General features: G+C 41.1%; 1 protein-coding gene and 1 long non-coding RNA gene across 3 annotated transcripts in view; one reads left to right on the top strand and one right to left on the bottom strand.

The window, feature by feature from the left end:
- Nucleotides 1-18,468, top strand: part of aox5 (aldehyde oxidase 5) — a 37,267-nt gene that overhangs the window by 8,766 nt on the left and 10,033 nt on the right. For both annotated transcript variants that reach the window (XM_022210423.2, XM_051942230.1), the window contains 15 exons: nucleotides 5,423-5,567; nucleotides 6,500-6,592; nucleotides 6,674-6,825; nucleotides 8,701-8,794; nucleotides 9,119-9,228; nucleotides 9,754-9,938; nucleotides 10,148-10,310; nucleotides 10,384-10,473; nucleotides 14,181-14,350; nucleotides 14,520-14,646; nucleotides 15,896-16,018; nucleotides 16,205-16,301; nucleotides 16,858-16,982; nucleotides 17,065-17,198; nucleotides 17,274-17,361. In XM_022210423.2, the coding sequence (XP_022066115.2) occupies nucleotides 5,423-5,567; nucleotides 6,500-6,592; nucleotides 6,674-6,825; nucleotides 8,701-8,794; nucleotides 9,119-9,228; nucleotides 9,754-9,938; nucleotides 10,148-10,310; nucleotides 10,384-10,473; nucleotides 14,181-14,350; nucleotides 14,520-14,646; nucleotides 15,896-16,018; nucleotides 16,205-16,301; nucleotides 16,858-16,982; nucleotides 17,065-17,198; nucleotides 17,274-17,361 (1,896 nt within the window). The remainder of the gene's footprint in view (nucleotides 1-5,422; nucleotides 5,568-6,499; nucleotides 6,593-6,673; nucleotides 6,826-8,700; nucleotides 8,795-9,118; nucleotides 9,229-9,753; nucleotides 9,939-10,147; nucleotides 10,311-10,383; nucleotides 10,474-14,180; nucleotides 14,351-14,519; nucleotides 14,647-15,895; nucleotides 16,019-16,204; nucleotides 16,302-16,857; nucleotides 16,983-17,064; nucleotides 17,199-17,273; nucleotides 17,362-18,468) is intronic.
- On the bottom strand, nucleotides 6,970-8,335 carry LOC127531901 (uncharacterized). The gene is made up of 3 exons (XR_007939134.1): nucleotides 8,107-8,335; nucleotides 7,540-7,990; nucleotides 6,970-7,423 (listed from the first exon to the last, which is right to left on the bottom strand). It is a non-coding gene; the product is annotated as an uncharacterized LOC127531901 (long non-coding RNA).

Here is an 18,468-nt window from a genome sequence, read left to right as displayed (position 1 = left end):
CGGCCGGCCAATGTATCGGTCTATCCTTAACTTAAAGCACATAAAAATTCCCCCAAAAATTGCACTATAGTATGTAAAAATGTAAGAATATGTCCTTGTGGACTTGCACAATGGTAGGTCTTAAATGGTTAAACCATGTGTTCTTGTGTTTAACATGAATGTAGAAATATGTATTCATAGAGAAATGTTGGAAACTGGTAAACTTGTTTCATTGTAAGCCGTATGTCTGTCACACTGGATGTGTTAAAAAGCTGATGATGTTCTTTTCTCTAAATATAACTCGCAAATAAACAGAACATACAGAATGTGATCTCTCAGGAGGTGACAAGAAGAAAGCCTCATCACAGAGGCTGACAAGAAAGAGTACAAATTAGGAAGTCTGCTTATGAAAATTCATGATTTGCTCTCCTCAGTTGCTCTTGAGGTCAGCTTTCTTCATCGCATTCTCTACCTTGTGTATCATAAACGGGCTAATACACAGCTAACTACACAGCTCGCACTTTATTCAGCATTGCTTCTCTCTTGAGAAGCAACAAGAATCTCACAGCGAGACCAGATTGACGTGGATTACGGACACAAGTCGAGGTTTGTGAGCGCTTTTCTGCGGGAGGACGAGGCGGCCTCCGATCACTTGTGTCTGGGCAGCCAGTCCGTCTTTCTGAGATACTAACAAGTGCTAACTAGCATTAAGATGCCTCTCGTTTCCATGAATGATTATCACAAACTCCTCCAGAAGAAAACAGTTCTGGAAATGAAAATGCACTGATTGGAAGTGAATATAAAGGTTAATGGACATTATGGAAATGTGACCACTCTACCGGTGATTCAAAGCAGTGGACAAGAGAAGGCTAGCAGACAGCTAATTAGCACCACCGCCAAGGACGAGGAGGCCTTTCGAAACAGCCGAAAATCAACCAGCAGTCCTCCCTGGAACTTGCTTGGAGCAAAGCCAAAGCATACCTCAGGTATGAATACAGCTGATATGGAAAGACAGGCTACAGGCAGAATCCACCATACAGAGATTATTGATGAAACTGGTTGGCCTGCTCTGCCATCCCGTAGCAATATCTCCTCCACACCAATACAGAGAAGTAAAGATCCCTGGACAGTGGCTACAACCAGGAATAAGAGTAAACAAAACCAAGAAACAGAGGTTCAATTGGAGAACAGGTTTGCTGTACTGCAACAAGATTCTGACACCCCCGAAAAGAGTTCGTCTCCTGAAAGAAGACTAAGGTATGGCACTAAAAGGCTGCAGAATGAGCTAACTGTTGAGCCACAAAGGTTGAGGAAAGAGCTTACTACTGGGCCTCAAACTCTGATAGTGGGTGACAGAGCTATGAATGATCTAAAGCGCTTTTGTAGCAAAAAAAAAGCACCAAAGTGTTGTGTTTTAACAATGATACAGTGTTTGGCATTTCTAAGATAATTATGAGGATCACTGCTGAGCATCCCACAGCTAAATCCCTTGTCATACACATGGGAGCCCTCGACGTAGAGAAGCAGCAGTCAGAAGTGCTGAAACAGGACTTCATGGATCTGCTGAACAGAGTCAGAGGTCTGAAACCTGTTGTTTATGTGAGCGGTCCACTACCTACAGTCCGGAGAGGAGATGAGAAGTTTAGCAGGCTGATGCTGCTAAACAGATGGCTCAAAGCTACATGTGCTGCTCAATCCATAAACTTCACTGACAATTTAAACATCTTTTGGGAATGCAGGCACCTCTTTAAGGCAAATGGAATCTTCCTTAACAGATCAGGACTGCTGCTACTGTGCTCAAACATTTTCTACTCCGTGCGTCAGACACCAGCCACGGTCAGAGATAAAAGCCAAGGACATTCAAAACAACAGATTGCACAGCACGCTGGAGAAGAACTGTTACTGCTGGAGAAAAGGACTGACCAAGGACAACAAGGGACCCAGAGAGAGGCTTAAACTACATCACCACCTCCTGCCACTCATCCAACAGACCACTGTACATCTTCACCCCCACAGCAAGAGGAGTGGCTTCCACTCCCAACAGGAGGTTTTTTTCAACCTCAACCTGTAGAAACCTCCCTAACTCCTTGCCCTCCCCAGCCAGTCTCTCTCCTACCCCTACTCCTACTGCAAGGTGGCTATGTCAAGACACAGAAAGAAAAAGCTTTTGAATATAGTACATGTTGTTTGTGAACCACAAACAACTTCCGCTCACATGGCAGACAAAACTCCTCAAACATTAAAGATGGCTCTATTAAACATTAGATCTTTAGCAGGGAAGACATTTTTAATTAATGATTTTATTATTGAGCACAATCTTGATTTTATGTTTTTAACTGAAATTTGGTTAGACCAAAATAACAGTACCGCTGTTCTCATCGAGTCGACCCCTCCCAACTTCAGTTTTATCAGTGAGGCCAGGGTGCACAAGAGAGGTGCAATTTTATTCAAAGAATCTTTTCAATATCAGCAGTTATCCTTTGAACATTTCTCCTCGTTTGAGTACGTAGCTCTTCAACTGAAGTCCTCATCTCGAGTTGTGCTACTTAATGTTTACAGGCCTCCTAAATACTGTGCAAACTTTTTTGATGATTTTAGTGAACTGCTGTCTATGATCTGCATTGATTTTGACTGTAATTATAGCTGGCGACTTTAACATCCATATTGGCAATCCTCAGGACAGAGGGACTATAGATCTGTGTAACACTCTTGAGAACTTTGGGCTGGTCCAGCATGTAACAGAGGCCACACATGACAAAGGGCATACGTTAGACCTACTTATCTCCAAGGGTCTGAGTATTTCCAATGTTACAGTGTCTGATGTTGGTCTTTCTGATCATTCCTGTGTTTTCTTTGAGAGCACTGTCTCGGCGCAGTCAGCAACTTTCACGGAGGTAACCAAAAAACGGTGTATTACTGAAAACACCTCTGAAATATTTAACCAGGCTTTCTCTTCAACACCAGCTCTGTCTGGGGGTTCAGTCAATGAGCTGATAGGTTGTTTTAATGCTAAAATTGTAAACATTATGGAAGCCTGGTAAGAAAAAAATCTCCATGGAGAAATGCCACACTGGTCAGAAATGGCAAAAGAGAGTGTCGGAAAGCTGAACGTAGATGGCGAAAATCAAAACTCCAGGTTCATTATGACATTTACAAAGAGAAACTGTGCACTTACAATTTACAACTGAGGAATACAAGACAATCTTATTTCGCAGATATAATCACCAAAAACAGTCATAATACACAAGCCTTATTTGCTACTGTGGATAGGCTAACAAACCCTCGTGTGTCAGTAGCCCCTGAGCTGCATTCTACCAGGGCCTGCAACGATTTTGCATCATTCTTTATCTAAATACAACAATTTACCATTTTATAGAGAAAATCTAAAACATTAGACAAGCAGTTAATGCCCCCACAGCAAGTTCAGGATATGTCCTCTGTCAGAGTAAAACCATTTCAAACACCATGACGTAATTTAATCTTATTAATCACAAAAACCTGGAGGACATTATACATCAACTAAACTCCTCCTCCTGCTGTCTGGATATTCTGCCAACAAGGTTTCTCAAAAAAAGTCTCCCAAGTACTGCTGGCGGATCTTTTATGGATTGTGAACTTGTCTCTTATGTCAGGTGTTTTTCCTCAACTGCTGTGATTAAGCCACTTTTAAAAAAGAGCAGCCTCGACAAATTACAAATGAATAGCTACAGACCAATCTCTAATCTCCCATTTTTAAGTAAGATCATTGAAAAAGCAGTTTTTCAACAGCTAAACAATCACCTAATAAAAAGTAACAGCTTCGATGTTTTTCAGTCAGGTTTTCGACAGCACCACAGCACTGAGACAGCTCTTATTAAGGTAATTAATGACATCTGCTCAAATACAGACAGCGGCAGGATGTCGGTCCTAGTCCTGTTGGATCTGAGTGCTGCGTTTGACACAGTCGACCACAATATACTACTTAACCGACTGGAAAACTGGGTGGGACTATCCAGCACAGTACTCAACTGGTTCAAATCTTACCTAAAGAATAGGAATTACTTTGTGTCTATAGGTAACTACATGTCTGAGCAGACAGTAATTACATGTGGAGTCCCCCAAGGTTCCATTCTGGGGCCTCTTCTGTTTAACATCTATACGCACCCACTGGCTCAGATTATTGAAAACAATAATGTAAGTTACCATAGCTATGCAGATGACACGCAGATCTACATTACAATGTCCCCAGGAGACCATGGCCCTATACAGGTGCTGGGAAAGTGTACTGAACAGATAAATGAGTGGCTGTGTCAGAACTTTCTTCAGTTAAATAAAGACAAAACTGAGGTAATGGTTTTTGGAGCCAAGGAAGGGCGATTAAAAGTGAGCCTAGAGCTTCAGTCTTTACAGTTAAAAACTGCAGACCAGGCCAGAAATCTGGGTGTGGTGATGGACTCAGAACTCAGTTTTGGAAAACACATTAAAGCAGTTACAAAGTCGGCTTACTATCACTTAAAAAATATCTCAAGAATTAAAGGGCTAATCTCTCAGCAGGACCTGGAAAAGCTAGTCCATGTATTTATTTTCAGTCAGCTTGATTACTGTAACAGTATCTTTACACGTCCACCTAAAAAAAACAACACTCAAACTGCAGCAGATTCAAAACTCTGCTGCCCGAGTCCTCACTAAGACCAAGAAAATAGATCATATCACTCCAATTTTAAAGTCCTTACACTGGCTTCCTGTCACTCGGAGGGTAGATTTTAAAGTCCTGCTGCTGGTCTACAAAGCTTTAAATGGTCTAGGACCAAAATACATCAGAGACCTCCTGACTCAGTATGAACCACCCAGACCACTCAGGTCATCTGGATCAGGTCTTCTAGTAGTGCCTAGAGTAAAAACCAAACACGGAGAAGCTGCATTCAGCTTATATGCCCCATATATATGGAACAAACTCCCAGAAAACTGTAGATCAGCTGAAACTCTCAGCACATTTAAGTCCATTCTGAAGGCGTACCTGTTCTCAGCTGCTTTTGACTAAATTATTTTAAAGCTTACTTTATGACAGTTATTTTAACTCTTATTTTATGACAGTTACTTTTAAATCTTTTTTTATGACTAACTCTCCAATGTAACTTTTAAAATGCCCTTGTTTTCTGACTTCTGTTTTTGATCTTTTTACTGTTCTGACCTTTTTTTTAATGATTTTATAAATGTTTTCTTTTGTTTTTCTTTTAATAATTGTGTTGTCACCTTCAGTTTTAATATCTTTGTAAAGCACTTTGAATCGCCTCATTGTTGAAATGTGCCATATAAATAAATTTGCCTTGCCTTGCCATAAATATAAAAGTGACACCAAGTATTTGTTAAAGCGACAAATGAACCAAGAAATCGGAAATGAATTAAAAGATTAAAGTTATAAATTTTAAAAAAAACTTTATAATGGGTTTTCTCTTTGTTGTAGATGATGGAGAAGAAATTCAGTGCAGCTCCTCTGTATTTCCAAGGAGAAAGAGTCCGTTTGGTGGCTCCTTCTGAGCTGCTGCACCTCCTGGAGCTGAAGGCCGATCATCCTTCGGCTGCACTTATCGTCGGCAACACGACCATCGGTAAACAGATGCTGATTCAAAGTGCTTTTGTAGACGAAGAACGTAGCATGACAGGTAAAGGAATGTCTCTAAATCAGGGGCGTCAAACATGCAGCCCGCGGGCCAAAACCGGCCCTCCAGTGGGTCCAATCCAACCCGCGGGATGATTTTACAAAGGGTAACAATGACAGAGAAAACATTAACTGCAAATTTGTAAAACATTGTGAAAATGTTAAATAATTTCTAGACCATGACAAGTTGTTTAGAACATCAAGTACAATATTAAATTGCTCTTTGCTCTGTTATCGTTTGGTCTCATTTTTGTAATATTATTGTCATTTGTCTCACGTTTCTGTTGTTTTATTTCTAGTTTTTGTCGTTTCGAGCTTCCTTTCCGTTTTGCTAGTGTTTTTTGGCTTATTTTGGCCATTTTGTGTTTTGTTTTATTCGTTGTTTTGTGTATCATTTTTGTTGTTTTGTGTCGTTTTTGACGGTTGTCCCTTTTTTTGTCGCTTTGTAACTTTTTTGTCAATTTTTTTATCCCTTTTTTGTTTTATTTTGTGTCGTTTGTCTCATTTTTGTCATTTTGTGTCTCGTTTTTTGTCACTGTGTCATTTTTGTAATATTTTGCCTTTGTTTTTTTTTGTCTTTTTGATCATAAAGTAAAATATTATGAATGATAAAATGAGGCATAATACTGTTGAAACTCATTTTTTTCTTCAGAAATTTCAGGTTGTTCAATATGTTTTGTAAAAACGTAAGAATAACTCCTGTGAACATTTTCAGAACAGACTTTTTGCACTACAAAAAAAGGAAACACGTGGAGTTGTGGTTATTTATACGTTATTTTGCTCTGATTTTACTGCTCCAGCCCCCTGAACTAAAATGAGTTCAACACCACTGCTCTAAATGATGTAAATCTGTCTAGAAAACCGACAATTTATTCCTACCAGGGCCGAAGATGCTTCTGAAAGGAGAGTTTCATCCTCTGGTGATCTACGCTGGAAGGATTTCCGAGCTCGGAGCTGTGACGTGGGGCAAGAACGGTCGGTTTAATAGGACAGAAAAGAACTTTGCTGTTACGAAGCTGTGTTTGTCCTCACCTGTCCACCTCACCTGTGCTGCAGGCCTGATGGTCGGAGCTGCCTGCAGCCTCAGTACACTGAAGGAGGAGATGGAGAAGGCCGTGGTGGAGATGGAGGCGGAGAAGGCCAGAGGATACCAAGCACTGCTGCAGATTCTTCAGTGTCTGGCAGGGAAACAGATACGCAACATGGCGGTAGATGCATTTCTTTTTCACATGTACAATGCATATAAAAAATCCTTGGAAGTTTCACTCTTTAATCGCTTTTCATCATTGAATCATAGCCAATATAATTCTGACAGGAATTTACAAAATAGACTTTTCTTGTCAAAGTGAAAACACACTCCTACCAAGTAGTATCAAAAAATGTCAACTATATAATATAAAATAAGTATATCCAGCCCTTTCAAGTCAGAATTACAGCTTTGACTGTGTGTGGAAAGGTCTGAATCAGCTGTTCACATTTTTTCACATTGCAATTTTATCCCGTTCTTCTTTGCAAAACTATTCAAAACTCTGTCATATTGCACAGGGGTTGACAGTAAACATTTCAAATCCAGCCACAATAGCTCGGCCGCTCCAGTACCTTCCCTTGTTGCCTTTGAACCATTCGGCTGTGTGCTTCAGCACATCGTCCTACCACAAAACAAATCTTTTCCCAACCTTTACAAGCACTCCAGGACCTGCTGCTGAGAAGCATCCTCTAATTATGATGCTGCCACCACCATGCTTCATATCATGATGCTGCCTCCACCATGCTTCATATCATGATGCTGCCTCCACCATGCTACACCTCATGATGCTGCCTCCACCATGCTTCATATCATGATGCTGCCACCACCATGCTTCACCACATGATGCTGCCACCACCATGCTACACCTCATGATGCTGCCTCCACCATGCTTCACCTCATGATGCTGCCACCACCATGCTTCACCTCATCATGCTGCCACCTCCATGCTTCACCTCATGATGCTGCCACCTCCATGCTTCACTTCATCATGCTGTCACCACCATGCTACACCTCATGATGCTGCCACCACCATGCTTCACTTCATCATGCTGTCACCACCATGCTACACCTCATGATGCTGCCACCTCCATGCTTCACTTCATCATGCTGTCACCACCATGCTACACCTCATGATGCTGCCACCACCATGCTTCACCTCATGATGCTGCCACCACCATGCTTCACCTCATCATGCTGCCACCTCCATGCTTCACCTCATGATGCTGCCACCTCCATGCTTCACTTCATCATGCTGTCACCACCATGCTACACCTCATGATGCTGCCACCACCATGCTTCACTTCATCATGCTGTCACCACCATGCTACACCTCATGATGCTGCCACCTCCATGTTTCACTTCATCATGCTGTCACCACCATGCTACACCTCATGATGCTGCCACCACCATGCTACACCTCATGATGCTGCCACCACCATGCTTCACATCATGATGCTGCCACCACCATGCTTCACCTCATGATGCTGTCACCACCATGCTTCACATCATGATGCTGCCACCACCATGCTTCACTTCATCATGCTGTCACCTCCATGCTTCACCTCATGATGGTTCCACCACCATGCTTCACCTCATGATGCTACCAGCACCATGCTACACCTCATGATGCTGCCTCCACCATGCTACACCTCATGATGCTGCCACCGCCATGCTACACCTCATGATGCTGCCACCGCCATGCTTCACCTCATGATGCTGTCACCGTCATGCTTCACAGTGGGGATGTGTGTTTGTGATGACAGTGTGCAGTCTGCTGGACAAAAAGCCTCTTTCCAGGTAACAAAAAAAGCCAAATTAATCTTTTTATAATTCAAGGTTGAAGAGCAAATAATTTGAAAACTTACAAAAGGGGTGAAATGTTTTTATAGTCACTTCACATAATAAATTTTAACCTTAGCTATTATGCTGTAATATTGCAACATTACATGAACACTTAAGTATAATTTGCATTAGTAAGCGGACACTGGTGTCAAGCAATGTACAGGTATGACCGTCCAAAATACAGATAAAATGGTTGGTTTTTTAATTTTTCCAGACCATTGGTGGGAATCTCCTCAGTGCTAATCCCAAATATGACCTGAGCAGTGTGTTAGCTGCTCTGGACTGCACTCTGCACGTCATTTCCAAAGGTAATTTGCTGCATAACTGCCCACATTTGCACCCAGATCGATTCACACTTTAACATATCTACTTTTTTCTTTTTACATTTCTTTCATTTTATCCTGGTTTCAATTCATACTTGCTGTTCCATATATTGTGGAAAATAGCTTGCATATTATCACACTGAATGAGTATAGTTTTGTTTTGAAAAAGAACTAATTTCCCATCACGAAGGCCACATTTTTGTCTGTCCTGCATAAACATTGGCTCTTAAACCCTTAGATTCAATTTATCAATCCACATTTTACTCTTCAGACATAAACCACTAAATATGTATACGTGTCTGTCTTCAGATGGAATGAGGAGCGTTCCTTTGGATGAAAAATTCTTTCCTGCCTTTGGAAAAGCGGCTCTCAGGCCTGATGAAGTCCTGCTGTCCATCGACATCCCCTACACCAACTCTGTGAGAAACACTGCCTTGATATTTTGAGTTTAATGTGCACATGACACATTCGTTTATCTTCTGAGATAACCACATTAAGGGCCGAGAATAAGCTTGCCAAAAGCTCCCACTGACTCAAAGAACTATTTCACTGTGACCGTAGAAAACAACAGATGCAGGTTTTGCACATTTTTCCAAGAAAACAAGCACATTTATATATTTGCTTGCAGATTTTAAAGCTTATCAAACTCCTCACGAGCACTCGAAGGCACCATCAAGATAGTAAGAAATAAAAAGATTAAAGAAAAGATAACTAAACTGGTTTTCTTGAAATTAGTACCTTTGGAACTGAAGAAGATGAAAGCAATTATAAAAGCCTCGGGTATACTGTGAAAAATGGGATAATTATCTACAAATATGGAGATAGTGCTTAATTCTGAGCATTAAAATGGAGCAATAACATGCAAAGCTCTATGTTTTGGCAAAACCTGTGGAATTAATTTGTGTTTTTTGGCCTGTCTGAGCCGATGTCTGTTGTGTCCTCAGTGGGAGTTTGTGGCGGCGTATCGACAGGCCCAGAGAAGAGAGTTTGCTTTCTCTTTTGTGAACGCTGGGATGAAGGTGGCCATCAGGGAGGGAACCGACATCGTGGAGTCCCTGAAAGTCTACTACGGCGGAGTCGGATCGACTCTGGTGAAAGCTGAACAAACCTGTCAGCAGCTTGTCTGCTGGTGTGTTTGCAGTTGAGATTTCTGAATGCATGTTGACATACAGCCACTAGCTTTTTGTATTTGGCAGGACATCTTGTTCAGCTAAAAAAAACAAACAGCAAAACACATCAAGTACTGCAGGTTTCTATGGTGGTGTAAACCAAAAATGTGCTTCTATCTTTAGTAAATCCACTGCAGACAGTTTAGGACTGAACCATTCATGTTTCCAGGTCTTGGAGGGAGGATTTTCTCTCTGAAGCCTGCCGCCTCCTGAATGTAGACATCAACGTTTCTCCATCGATCCACGGAGGAAGGGCAGAGTATCGCAAGACGCTCGCTGTCAGCTTCTTCTTCAAGTTCTACATGCAAGTTGTCCTGGAGATGACTGAGAGGGTGAGGAGGCTGTAATTAATCATGTTGTAATCATTTTAACAGATGCAAAACTCATCTGAATGATAACTTGTAGGGTGTTTCAGGCGTCGCTCTTCCTCCAGAGTATCTCAGCGCGTTGAAGCCGTTCAAGAACGAAGTGCCACAAGGTCAACAGTCCTTCCAGGTATTTAACAATGAAAGGACGTTAGAGAGACGTTAACATTAACTTGCAAGGCCACTTTGTTGAAATGAAAGAACTTATATTTTTGAAAAAAAGCATGCAAATACCTCAGTAAAATCTGTATACAAGGAACTGTTTGACCTTCACAATTGATCACATGATGAATTATTTAAAGGGGAACTCAGTTTTTTTTCAACCTGGGGTCTGTTTTCATGTCATTTCATACATGTGAGTGATGGAGAAATGAATTTTTGACATAGCTCCAGTATTTAGCCAGGCAGGCAGCTTAGCAGCTCAGCTAGCAGCTCAGCTAGCGAAAAGTATGGGGCAACTTGCCCCCCCGCGTCAAAGTCCGCCCTAAACACCGATGTTGGCGCAAGCTATCGCGCGATTTCGGAACAAGATTTGCTTTCTAGTGTCCCGAGATTTGGATACCGACCACAACAAAGAGCGATCGCCAAGTAATGTGGAGGTTTTTGTTCACTTCTTATCTCTCGTATGTACGAAATGACATGAAAATAGACCCCAGGTTGAAAAAAAACAAAGTTCCCCTTTAAGTTAGCTGATCAGAAAAAGGTGACCACATTTTCATGATACACACGTGGACAAAATTGTTGGTACCCCTCAGTTAAAGAAGGAAAAACCCACAATTCTCACTGAAATCACTTGAAACTCACAAAAGTAACAATAAATAAAAATTTATTGAAAATTAAATAATCAAAATCAGCCATTACTTTTGAATTGTTGATTAACATAATTATTTTAAAAAACAAACTAATGAAATAGGGCTGGACAAAAATGATGGTACCCATAACTTAATATTTTGTTGCACAACCTTTTGAGGCAATCACTGCAATTAAACGATTTCTGTATTTGTCAATGAGCGTTCTGCAGCTGTCAACAGGTATTTTGGCCCACTCCTCATGAGCAAACAGCTCCAGTTGTCTCAGGTTTGATGGGTGTCTTCTCCAAATGGCATGTTTCAGCTCCTTCCACATATGTTCAATGGGATTCAGATCTGGGCTCATAGAAGGCCACTTTAGAATAGTCCAACGCTTTTCTCTCAGCCATTCTTGGGTGTTTTTGGCTGTGTGTTTTGGATGGTTGTCCTGTTGGAAGACCCATGACCTGCGACTGAGACCAAGCTTTCTGACACTAGGCAGCACATTTCTCTCCAGAATGCCTTGATAGTCTTCAGATTTCATCGTACCTTGCACACTTTCAAGACACCCTGTGCCAGATGCAGCAAAGCAGCCCCAAAACATTACTGAGCCTCCTCCATGTTTCACCGTAGGGACAGTGTTCTTTTCTTCGTATGCTTGGTTTTTGAGTCTATGAACATAGAGTTGATGTGCCTTACCAAAAAGCTCCAGTTTGGTCTCATCTGTCCAAAGGACATTCTCCCAGAAGCTTTGTGGCTTGTCAACATGCATTTTTGCAAATTCCAGTCTCGCTTTTTTATGAGTTTTTTTCAGCAGTGGTGTCCTCCTTGGTCGTCTCCCATGAAGTCCACTTTGGCTCAAACAACGACGAATGGTGCGATCTGACACTGATGTACCTTGGCCTTGGAGTTCACCTTTAATTTCTTTGGAGGTTGCTCTGGGCTCTTTGGATACAATTCCAACGATCCGTCTCTTCAATTTGTCATCAATTTTCCTCTTGCGGCCACGTCCAGGGAGGTTGGCTACTGTCCCGTGGGTCTTGAACTTCTGAATAATATGAGCCACTGTTGTCACAGGAACTTCAAGCTGTTTAGAGATGGTCTTATAGCCTTTACCTTTAAGATATTTGTCTATCATTTTTTTTCGGATGTCCTGGGACAATTCTCTCCTTCGCTTTCTGTTGTCCATGTTCAGTGTGGTACACACCTTTTCACCAAACAGCAGGGTGACTACTTGTCTCCCTTTAAATAGGCAGACTGACTGATTATGAGTTTGGAAACACCTGTGATGTCATTTAAATGACACACCTGAGTTAATCATGTCACTCTGGTCCAATAGTTTTCAATCTTTTATAGAGGTACCATCATTTTTGTCCAGGCCTGTTTCATTAGTTTGTTTTTTTAAATAATTATGTTAATCAACAATTCAAAAGTGATGGCTGTTTTTGATTATTTAATTTTCAATAAATTTTTATTTATTGTTACTTTTGTGAGTTTCAAGTGATTTCAGTGAGAATTGTGGGTTTTTCCTTCTTTAACTGAGGGGTACCAACAATTTTGTCCACGTGTGTAAATCCACAAATGCGCAACAGATTCAGTTAAATCTAATGTATTCTTTTTGACGCAAATGATACTGAACTTTAAAACACAAGAAAAGGAAACAAAGATCTTCGTTGCTGTGTTTGTAGCGTATTTAGGATCTTTGACAAATGAATTTAAGGCCTTAGTTGTCATTTTTAAGGACAATTAAGGCCTCACTTTTGCCGAAGTAAAGAAAATTTACAGATCTGTGGGCATCCTGATGATGATTGCTCCTCAGTAATTCAGTTTTTGAGCCTATTTTACTGAAAAACATAGTGTCATCTAATGTCATGCACAGAAAATACATTAAAAAGATACACTGTAGCCTTTTTTGGTTGGCTACACTGCATGCATGACCTGAAACATCAGTTAAACCTAAAAATTATCAGTGAAAATGTGACAACTTGTCAGAAACATTTGTTATTCATTGAAATTCCACAAAAAAAACTAACTGGTTTACAAAACTTTAAGTGCTATTTGAACACTGAACAGATGATGAGAAGATCAGTGCCACTATGAACGCTACATACACTACTGTTCAAAAGTTTGGAGTCACTCAGACAATTTCCTGTTTTCTAGGAAAACTCACACTTTTATTCACAAGGGTTTTCTAATCATCAATGAGCCTTCCAACACCATTAACACAATGTAGCATTAGAACACAGGAGTGATGGTTGATGGAAATGTTCCTCTGTACCCCTATGGAGATATTCCATTAAATCTCAGCCATTTCCAGCTACAATAGTCATTTACCACATCAGTAATGTCTAGACTGTATTTATCATTCATTCAATGTTATCTTTATTGAAAAAAAATGCTTTAATTTCAAAAATAGGGACATTTGTAAGTGACCTCAGACTTCAGAACGGTGGCGTATGAAGCTAAAGAGAGCAGCTGGTGAGCTTACTACAGAGACTAGAAGAGCTAGCCTGGCTCTGCCCGAAGCTAACAAAACAAAAATTAAAGTACAACAACAAAAATATGTGGTTTTACAGAAGTTATGTGCAAAAATACTTCTGTCTTGCAGCATTCAAATTAGGAAACACGATAAAAACGGTGAAATAGTGAACTTTAGACGTGCAATCTTTATGCTACACTAATGTAGTTCAGGAAGACAGCATACAAGCAAAATATAATTCCATAGCTTCCTCTGTATATTTGTATTTCTTTCAAATTTGGAAAATATCAGATGCATGTGGTTGTTTTCAACGTCATTTTCACTGATGATGTTTTATGTTTTTCCTAGGAATATAAACTATATAATATATCATGTTTACCATCATCCTAACAGGGGTTTAGATTTTGGTAAAAGCAGATTAGACACATACTTGGATGGTATCCTTAGTCGTATATTTATACCACGAATCCAACAAAGACTCTCTGTGGTCCATCTAACGCTGCTGTCTTTGTGACATTTATCCAATCAAACAAATCCGCTGTGGGCCTGTTTTGTCCTGATCATCTACAGCTCGTATCGGAAGCTCAGCCCTGCGGTGACCCTGTAGGACGTCCCAGCATGCATCAGTCGGCCTTCCAGCAGGCCACAGGGGAAGCAAAGTACTACGACGACCTGCCGCCAGTCCAAGGAGAACTCTTCATCCACATGGTGACGAGCTTAAGAGCCCACGCCAGAATCATGTCAGTGACCGTTTAAATCTCTGGTGACTGATAACAAAGAGATATACCACCCCCTGGTGGTCATATTAGAAAACTGCACCAGTTTTGCAGCTTTAAAACCAGTCGTCAACATCAGTTAGGTCAAAAATATGTCATCTAACGCAGTTTACTCACTTTCCTTACTCTGCAGTAACATCGACCCGTCAGAAGTCCTGAATCAACCCGGTGTCGTCGCCTTTGTTTCCGCCGGAGACGTTCCAGGAGCAAATCGGAGACTCTGGTTCAGCCACCCAGAGGAACTATTCGCCCAGGAGGAGGTACCACAGATATCCAGAAAAATAATCCTGAAGGAACATTTCCAAATAAAGAAATGAACAGTGAGGGTTTGTTTTGGAAGAGGAATTATAATTTACACTTTAAATGAACCTTCAGTTTGTATAAATACTCATTAAATGTAACCAAATTTTGGCCCAAAAATCAAGTAAAAATGTGCAAAATTTTCTGATTCCAGCTTATTAATGTAAATTTTTCCTGGTTTTCTCTGCTTTAGTCGCTCTACATTACCTGCTTCGTCTCTTGTTTGAACAAAATAAGACATTTGTAGATGTTGTTTTGGACAGCAACATGCACGTTCTACAATTCTCTGGTGTTTTATAGCTATATAAAACATAATATTACAAGAAAAACACATTCATTAGTAAATTTATCGTAGTATTGACTGCTGTTACAGAGTTCTTATGCATAAAATCTCCATATATATTCACGAAAACAGCTACAATTCATCCAGAATTCAGCTGCTAGGCTTTTAACCCAAGAACAACAAGCGAACATTGATTCTAGCAGTTAGAGCAGGCTTTTAGTTCAATTTTTTAGAAAGTTATAAGCATTAAAAGCGCTTAACTTCTATGCTAAATGTGCAGATTTCATACTCTTCTGTTTTCTATCACTTTAAAATGACACGTTTTGGTATTTTTGGCCTCATGGCTGAACAAAATAAGACATTTGTAATTGCCACTTTAAGCTCTGAGGGGCAATTTTCGTGATGTTTAGAGATTTTGCAGCTTAAGCAACTTATTGACAAACTAAACAACTAACAGATATGAGAGAAAACATTAGCTACAGCCCTAAAAATACGAAACTAAAAAAGGTTTAGGATTTAACCTAATAGTCAGAGATAATTGTTTTAATGTAATACGTCATTATTAATTAGGAATTTTTGCTACCTCCCAAAGAGGTTTTAGCCAGTCTAATGAAAAATGACCACGGCCACAATGCTAAGAATTTGTGAATAAAAGTAGCAATACAAACTTTTTAACCAGATTTGTTCACTGGGGTTGCATTTACTGAAGCATGATAGATGTTTTTGTTAATCAAATGGTCAGAAATAACAGGAAAACTCAAAGATTTCAGTCAAATAAGGTAATAAGGCCTGCATCCACCAAGCACGCATTCTACTTTGTTAACTCTATGATGCTTCAGGGGATCTTTGCGGTGTCACAGCAAGAAGGCAATTCAGATTTTTCTTTGTTTTGTTGTGCGTTAACGCTGTGGGATGAATGTGCGCAGGCGCTTTGTGTCGGTCAGATCATCGGCGCTGTGGTGGCGGAGACCAGAGAACAGGCCAGGAGAGCAGCGGAGAAGGTCCAGGTCACCTACCAGGACCTCCAGCCCATCTTCTTCACCATAGAGGTACCATAAACTCTAAAAACGGTCAGAAAGTAACCGTCCCAATCCCAAAATCCACTCAGAATCCTCACTACTATAAAATGCAATATAAATATTTACTGTGCAGGAATGTGCAGATTAATTCAGCCTAAAAAGTTCAGTAAATGTGGTAGAATAATCATCAACTATTCACTTTCTGTTGTCTTTCAGGATGCCATAAAGCACGAGTCTTTCTTTGAACCCAAGAGGAAGGTGGAGAGAGGTGACGTGGACGAAGCCCTGAGGACAGCTGAGCATATTCTGGAGGGTAAAAAAACGCTAATTGACTCCAAAAACGCTCTCGACCTCTCCAGGAAACTTCACAGGAAGTAGTTTGTTCTTGTGTCCTTTAATTTCCATGCACTCAGTTCACCGATGTTCCAGCTTCACTATAATTTCCAGAAGAAAGCCACATCTTGAGCTTCCGAATACTCCTCAACAGCAATCATGACGTCATTATCACCATCGTCCCAAAACACAGATGCCACTTGCTATCACTTTTTGGGAGGCGGGGAACCAGTGTAATTCTATGGTTTGCTATGATTCTTGGATTTGGGATCAATCCGTGTCTTATTCCGGGTCTCAGACCTTCACAGGAATTTGAAAACGAGGCAAAACTGTCCTTGAAATTGCCTCTCTCTTCAACTTTTGATCTGGTGTCAACATTCAAAGTAAAAGACGAAATATTTGAGTTTTTGTGGCTTTACATATTGAGCTATGCCTTACAAATGGAAGGTACCCCTCTTGTGTCCTGGTAAGGAAGAGAACTTTTTTGTATAGAACACCCAGAAATAACCTGTAACACTCTGCGATGCTGTCTGCAGATCAGCTCTACATGGGCGGTCAGGAGCATTTCTACATGGAGACTCAGGGAGTGATCGCTGTTCCCAAAGGAGAGCATGGAGAGATGGATTTGTTTGTCGCCTCCCAACATGCCGCCTTCACTCAGGTCGGAGGAAAACCCGTCTCTTTTCTGTTGTAGCTCGTGCAATACTTCCACCTGACTCTAAGGTTTGGTCTTCCTGCATCAGGAGGTGGTTGCCATGGCGCTGGGAGTCGACTCCAACAAGATCACCTGCCACGTGAAGAGGCTGGGCGGAGCGTTTGGAGGGAAAGTCATGAAGATCGCCTCCCTTTCTGCGATCACTGCAGTGGCAGCACGAAAGTAAGAAGTCTGAACTGTGTGGAATAAATGCTCATGTTGGTCAGAGCTCCTAAATGAAACGCTGTTTGGTTTCAGGACTGGGAGGGCTGTTCGCTGCTGTCTGGACCGAGGTGATGATATGCTGATCACCAGCGGCAGACACCCGTTTCTCGGAAAGTACAAGGTAAACGATTTATGAAAAATGGCCAAACTAGCTCCATTTGGAAGCCATTGGCCCAATTAAACTATATATTGTCTAAAAGTACAAAGCTTCCCATTTAAACCATTTTAAGACACCAATGGTACAGCAACAAAAGTCCCTTACTTTGTAATGAGAGCGTGCACACAGCAAAAAAAGGAAGTTTCTTACCCTCTAAAGTGGCACATACTTGTTTATATAACCACCGTTTTCATTATAGGATTAGATCAAACCAAGATTTTAGTCTTTTTCCGCAAAAAATAAATAAGGTGAATGTTTAGGGGTTCAATTATGGTAAATATATACATATTATCATGCCGACTTATGAGTCAAACGTGCCACCAATGTCCTCCAGCCATCCCAGTCCGACATGAGGCCAGCAAGCTCCTCCTTTATTGCGCCGGTGAGCAAACAAAGAGTTTTGAGGTAGGAGAGCTTTTTTAAGGTTGGCCGAGGTTCAAATAGTAGAAGATCTGAAATTAGCTGTTCTTTTGCGCGGAATGCGTGGCCAGCGAATTTGAACGTCCTCTTAGCGATGGTTTCGGCCAACGGCGGTATTAAGCCGTCGCCATAGAGATAAGAATTTCGGACGTGTGCTGTCCATTCCACGTTGTGCACTATTCGAAGCAGGCGGGTATAGCAGCCGTTGAGACGGTTTAGCATCTCCTGGTTTACCATCCATGTTTCGCACCCATAAAGTAGCACGGGTTCGACCGTGGCCCAGAACAGTCAGAGTCTATGTTCCATTGGCAATGGGGACTTCCAGACATTTGTTAGCTTCTTGCAAGCCTTTGTAGCAAGCGCCTTCCTAACACTGATGTCCTTGTCACTTGTTCTGATCCATGATCCAAGATACTTAAAGTCCAGAACAGATTCGATGGGCGAGCCATCGCGGAGAGTGAGACTGAATGATGGAATTTGGCCGCAGACAAGCACCTTTGTCTTTTTAGAGCTGATGTTTAAGCCCACCTCAGCGGCAGCGTCTTCGAGTGCTTGTAGGCACTTTACTGAACAAGACCCAACAATGTAGATCTAAATCTATTTTCTCTTGTCACTGAAATCAAATTAAATACAAGCATCACATCTTTAATA

The sequence above is a fragment of the Acanthochromis polyacanthus genome, chromosome 22 (genome assembly GCF_021347895.1).
Source record: "Acanthochromis polyacanthus isolate Apoly-LR-REF ecotype Palm Island chromosome 22, KAUST_Apoly_ChrSc, whole genome shotgun sequence".
Taxonomy (NCBI): Eukaryota; Metazoa; Chordata; class Actinopteri; family Pomacentridae; genus Acanthochromis; species Acanthochromis polyacanthus.
Note: the sequence above shows the minus strand (reverse complement) of the source record. Positions and strands in the feature narration are given on the sequence as shown.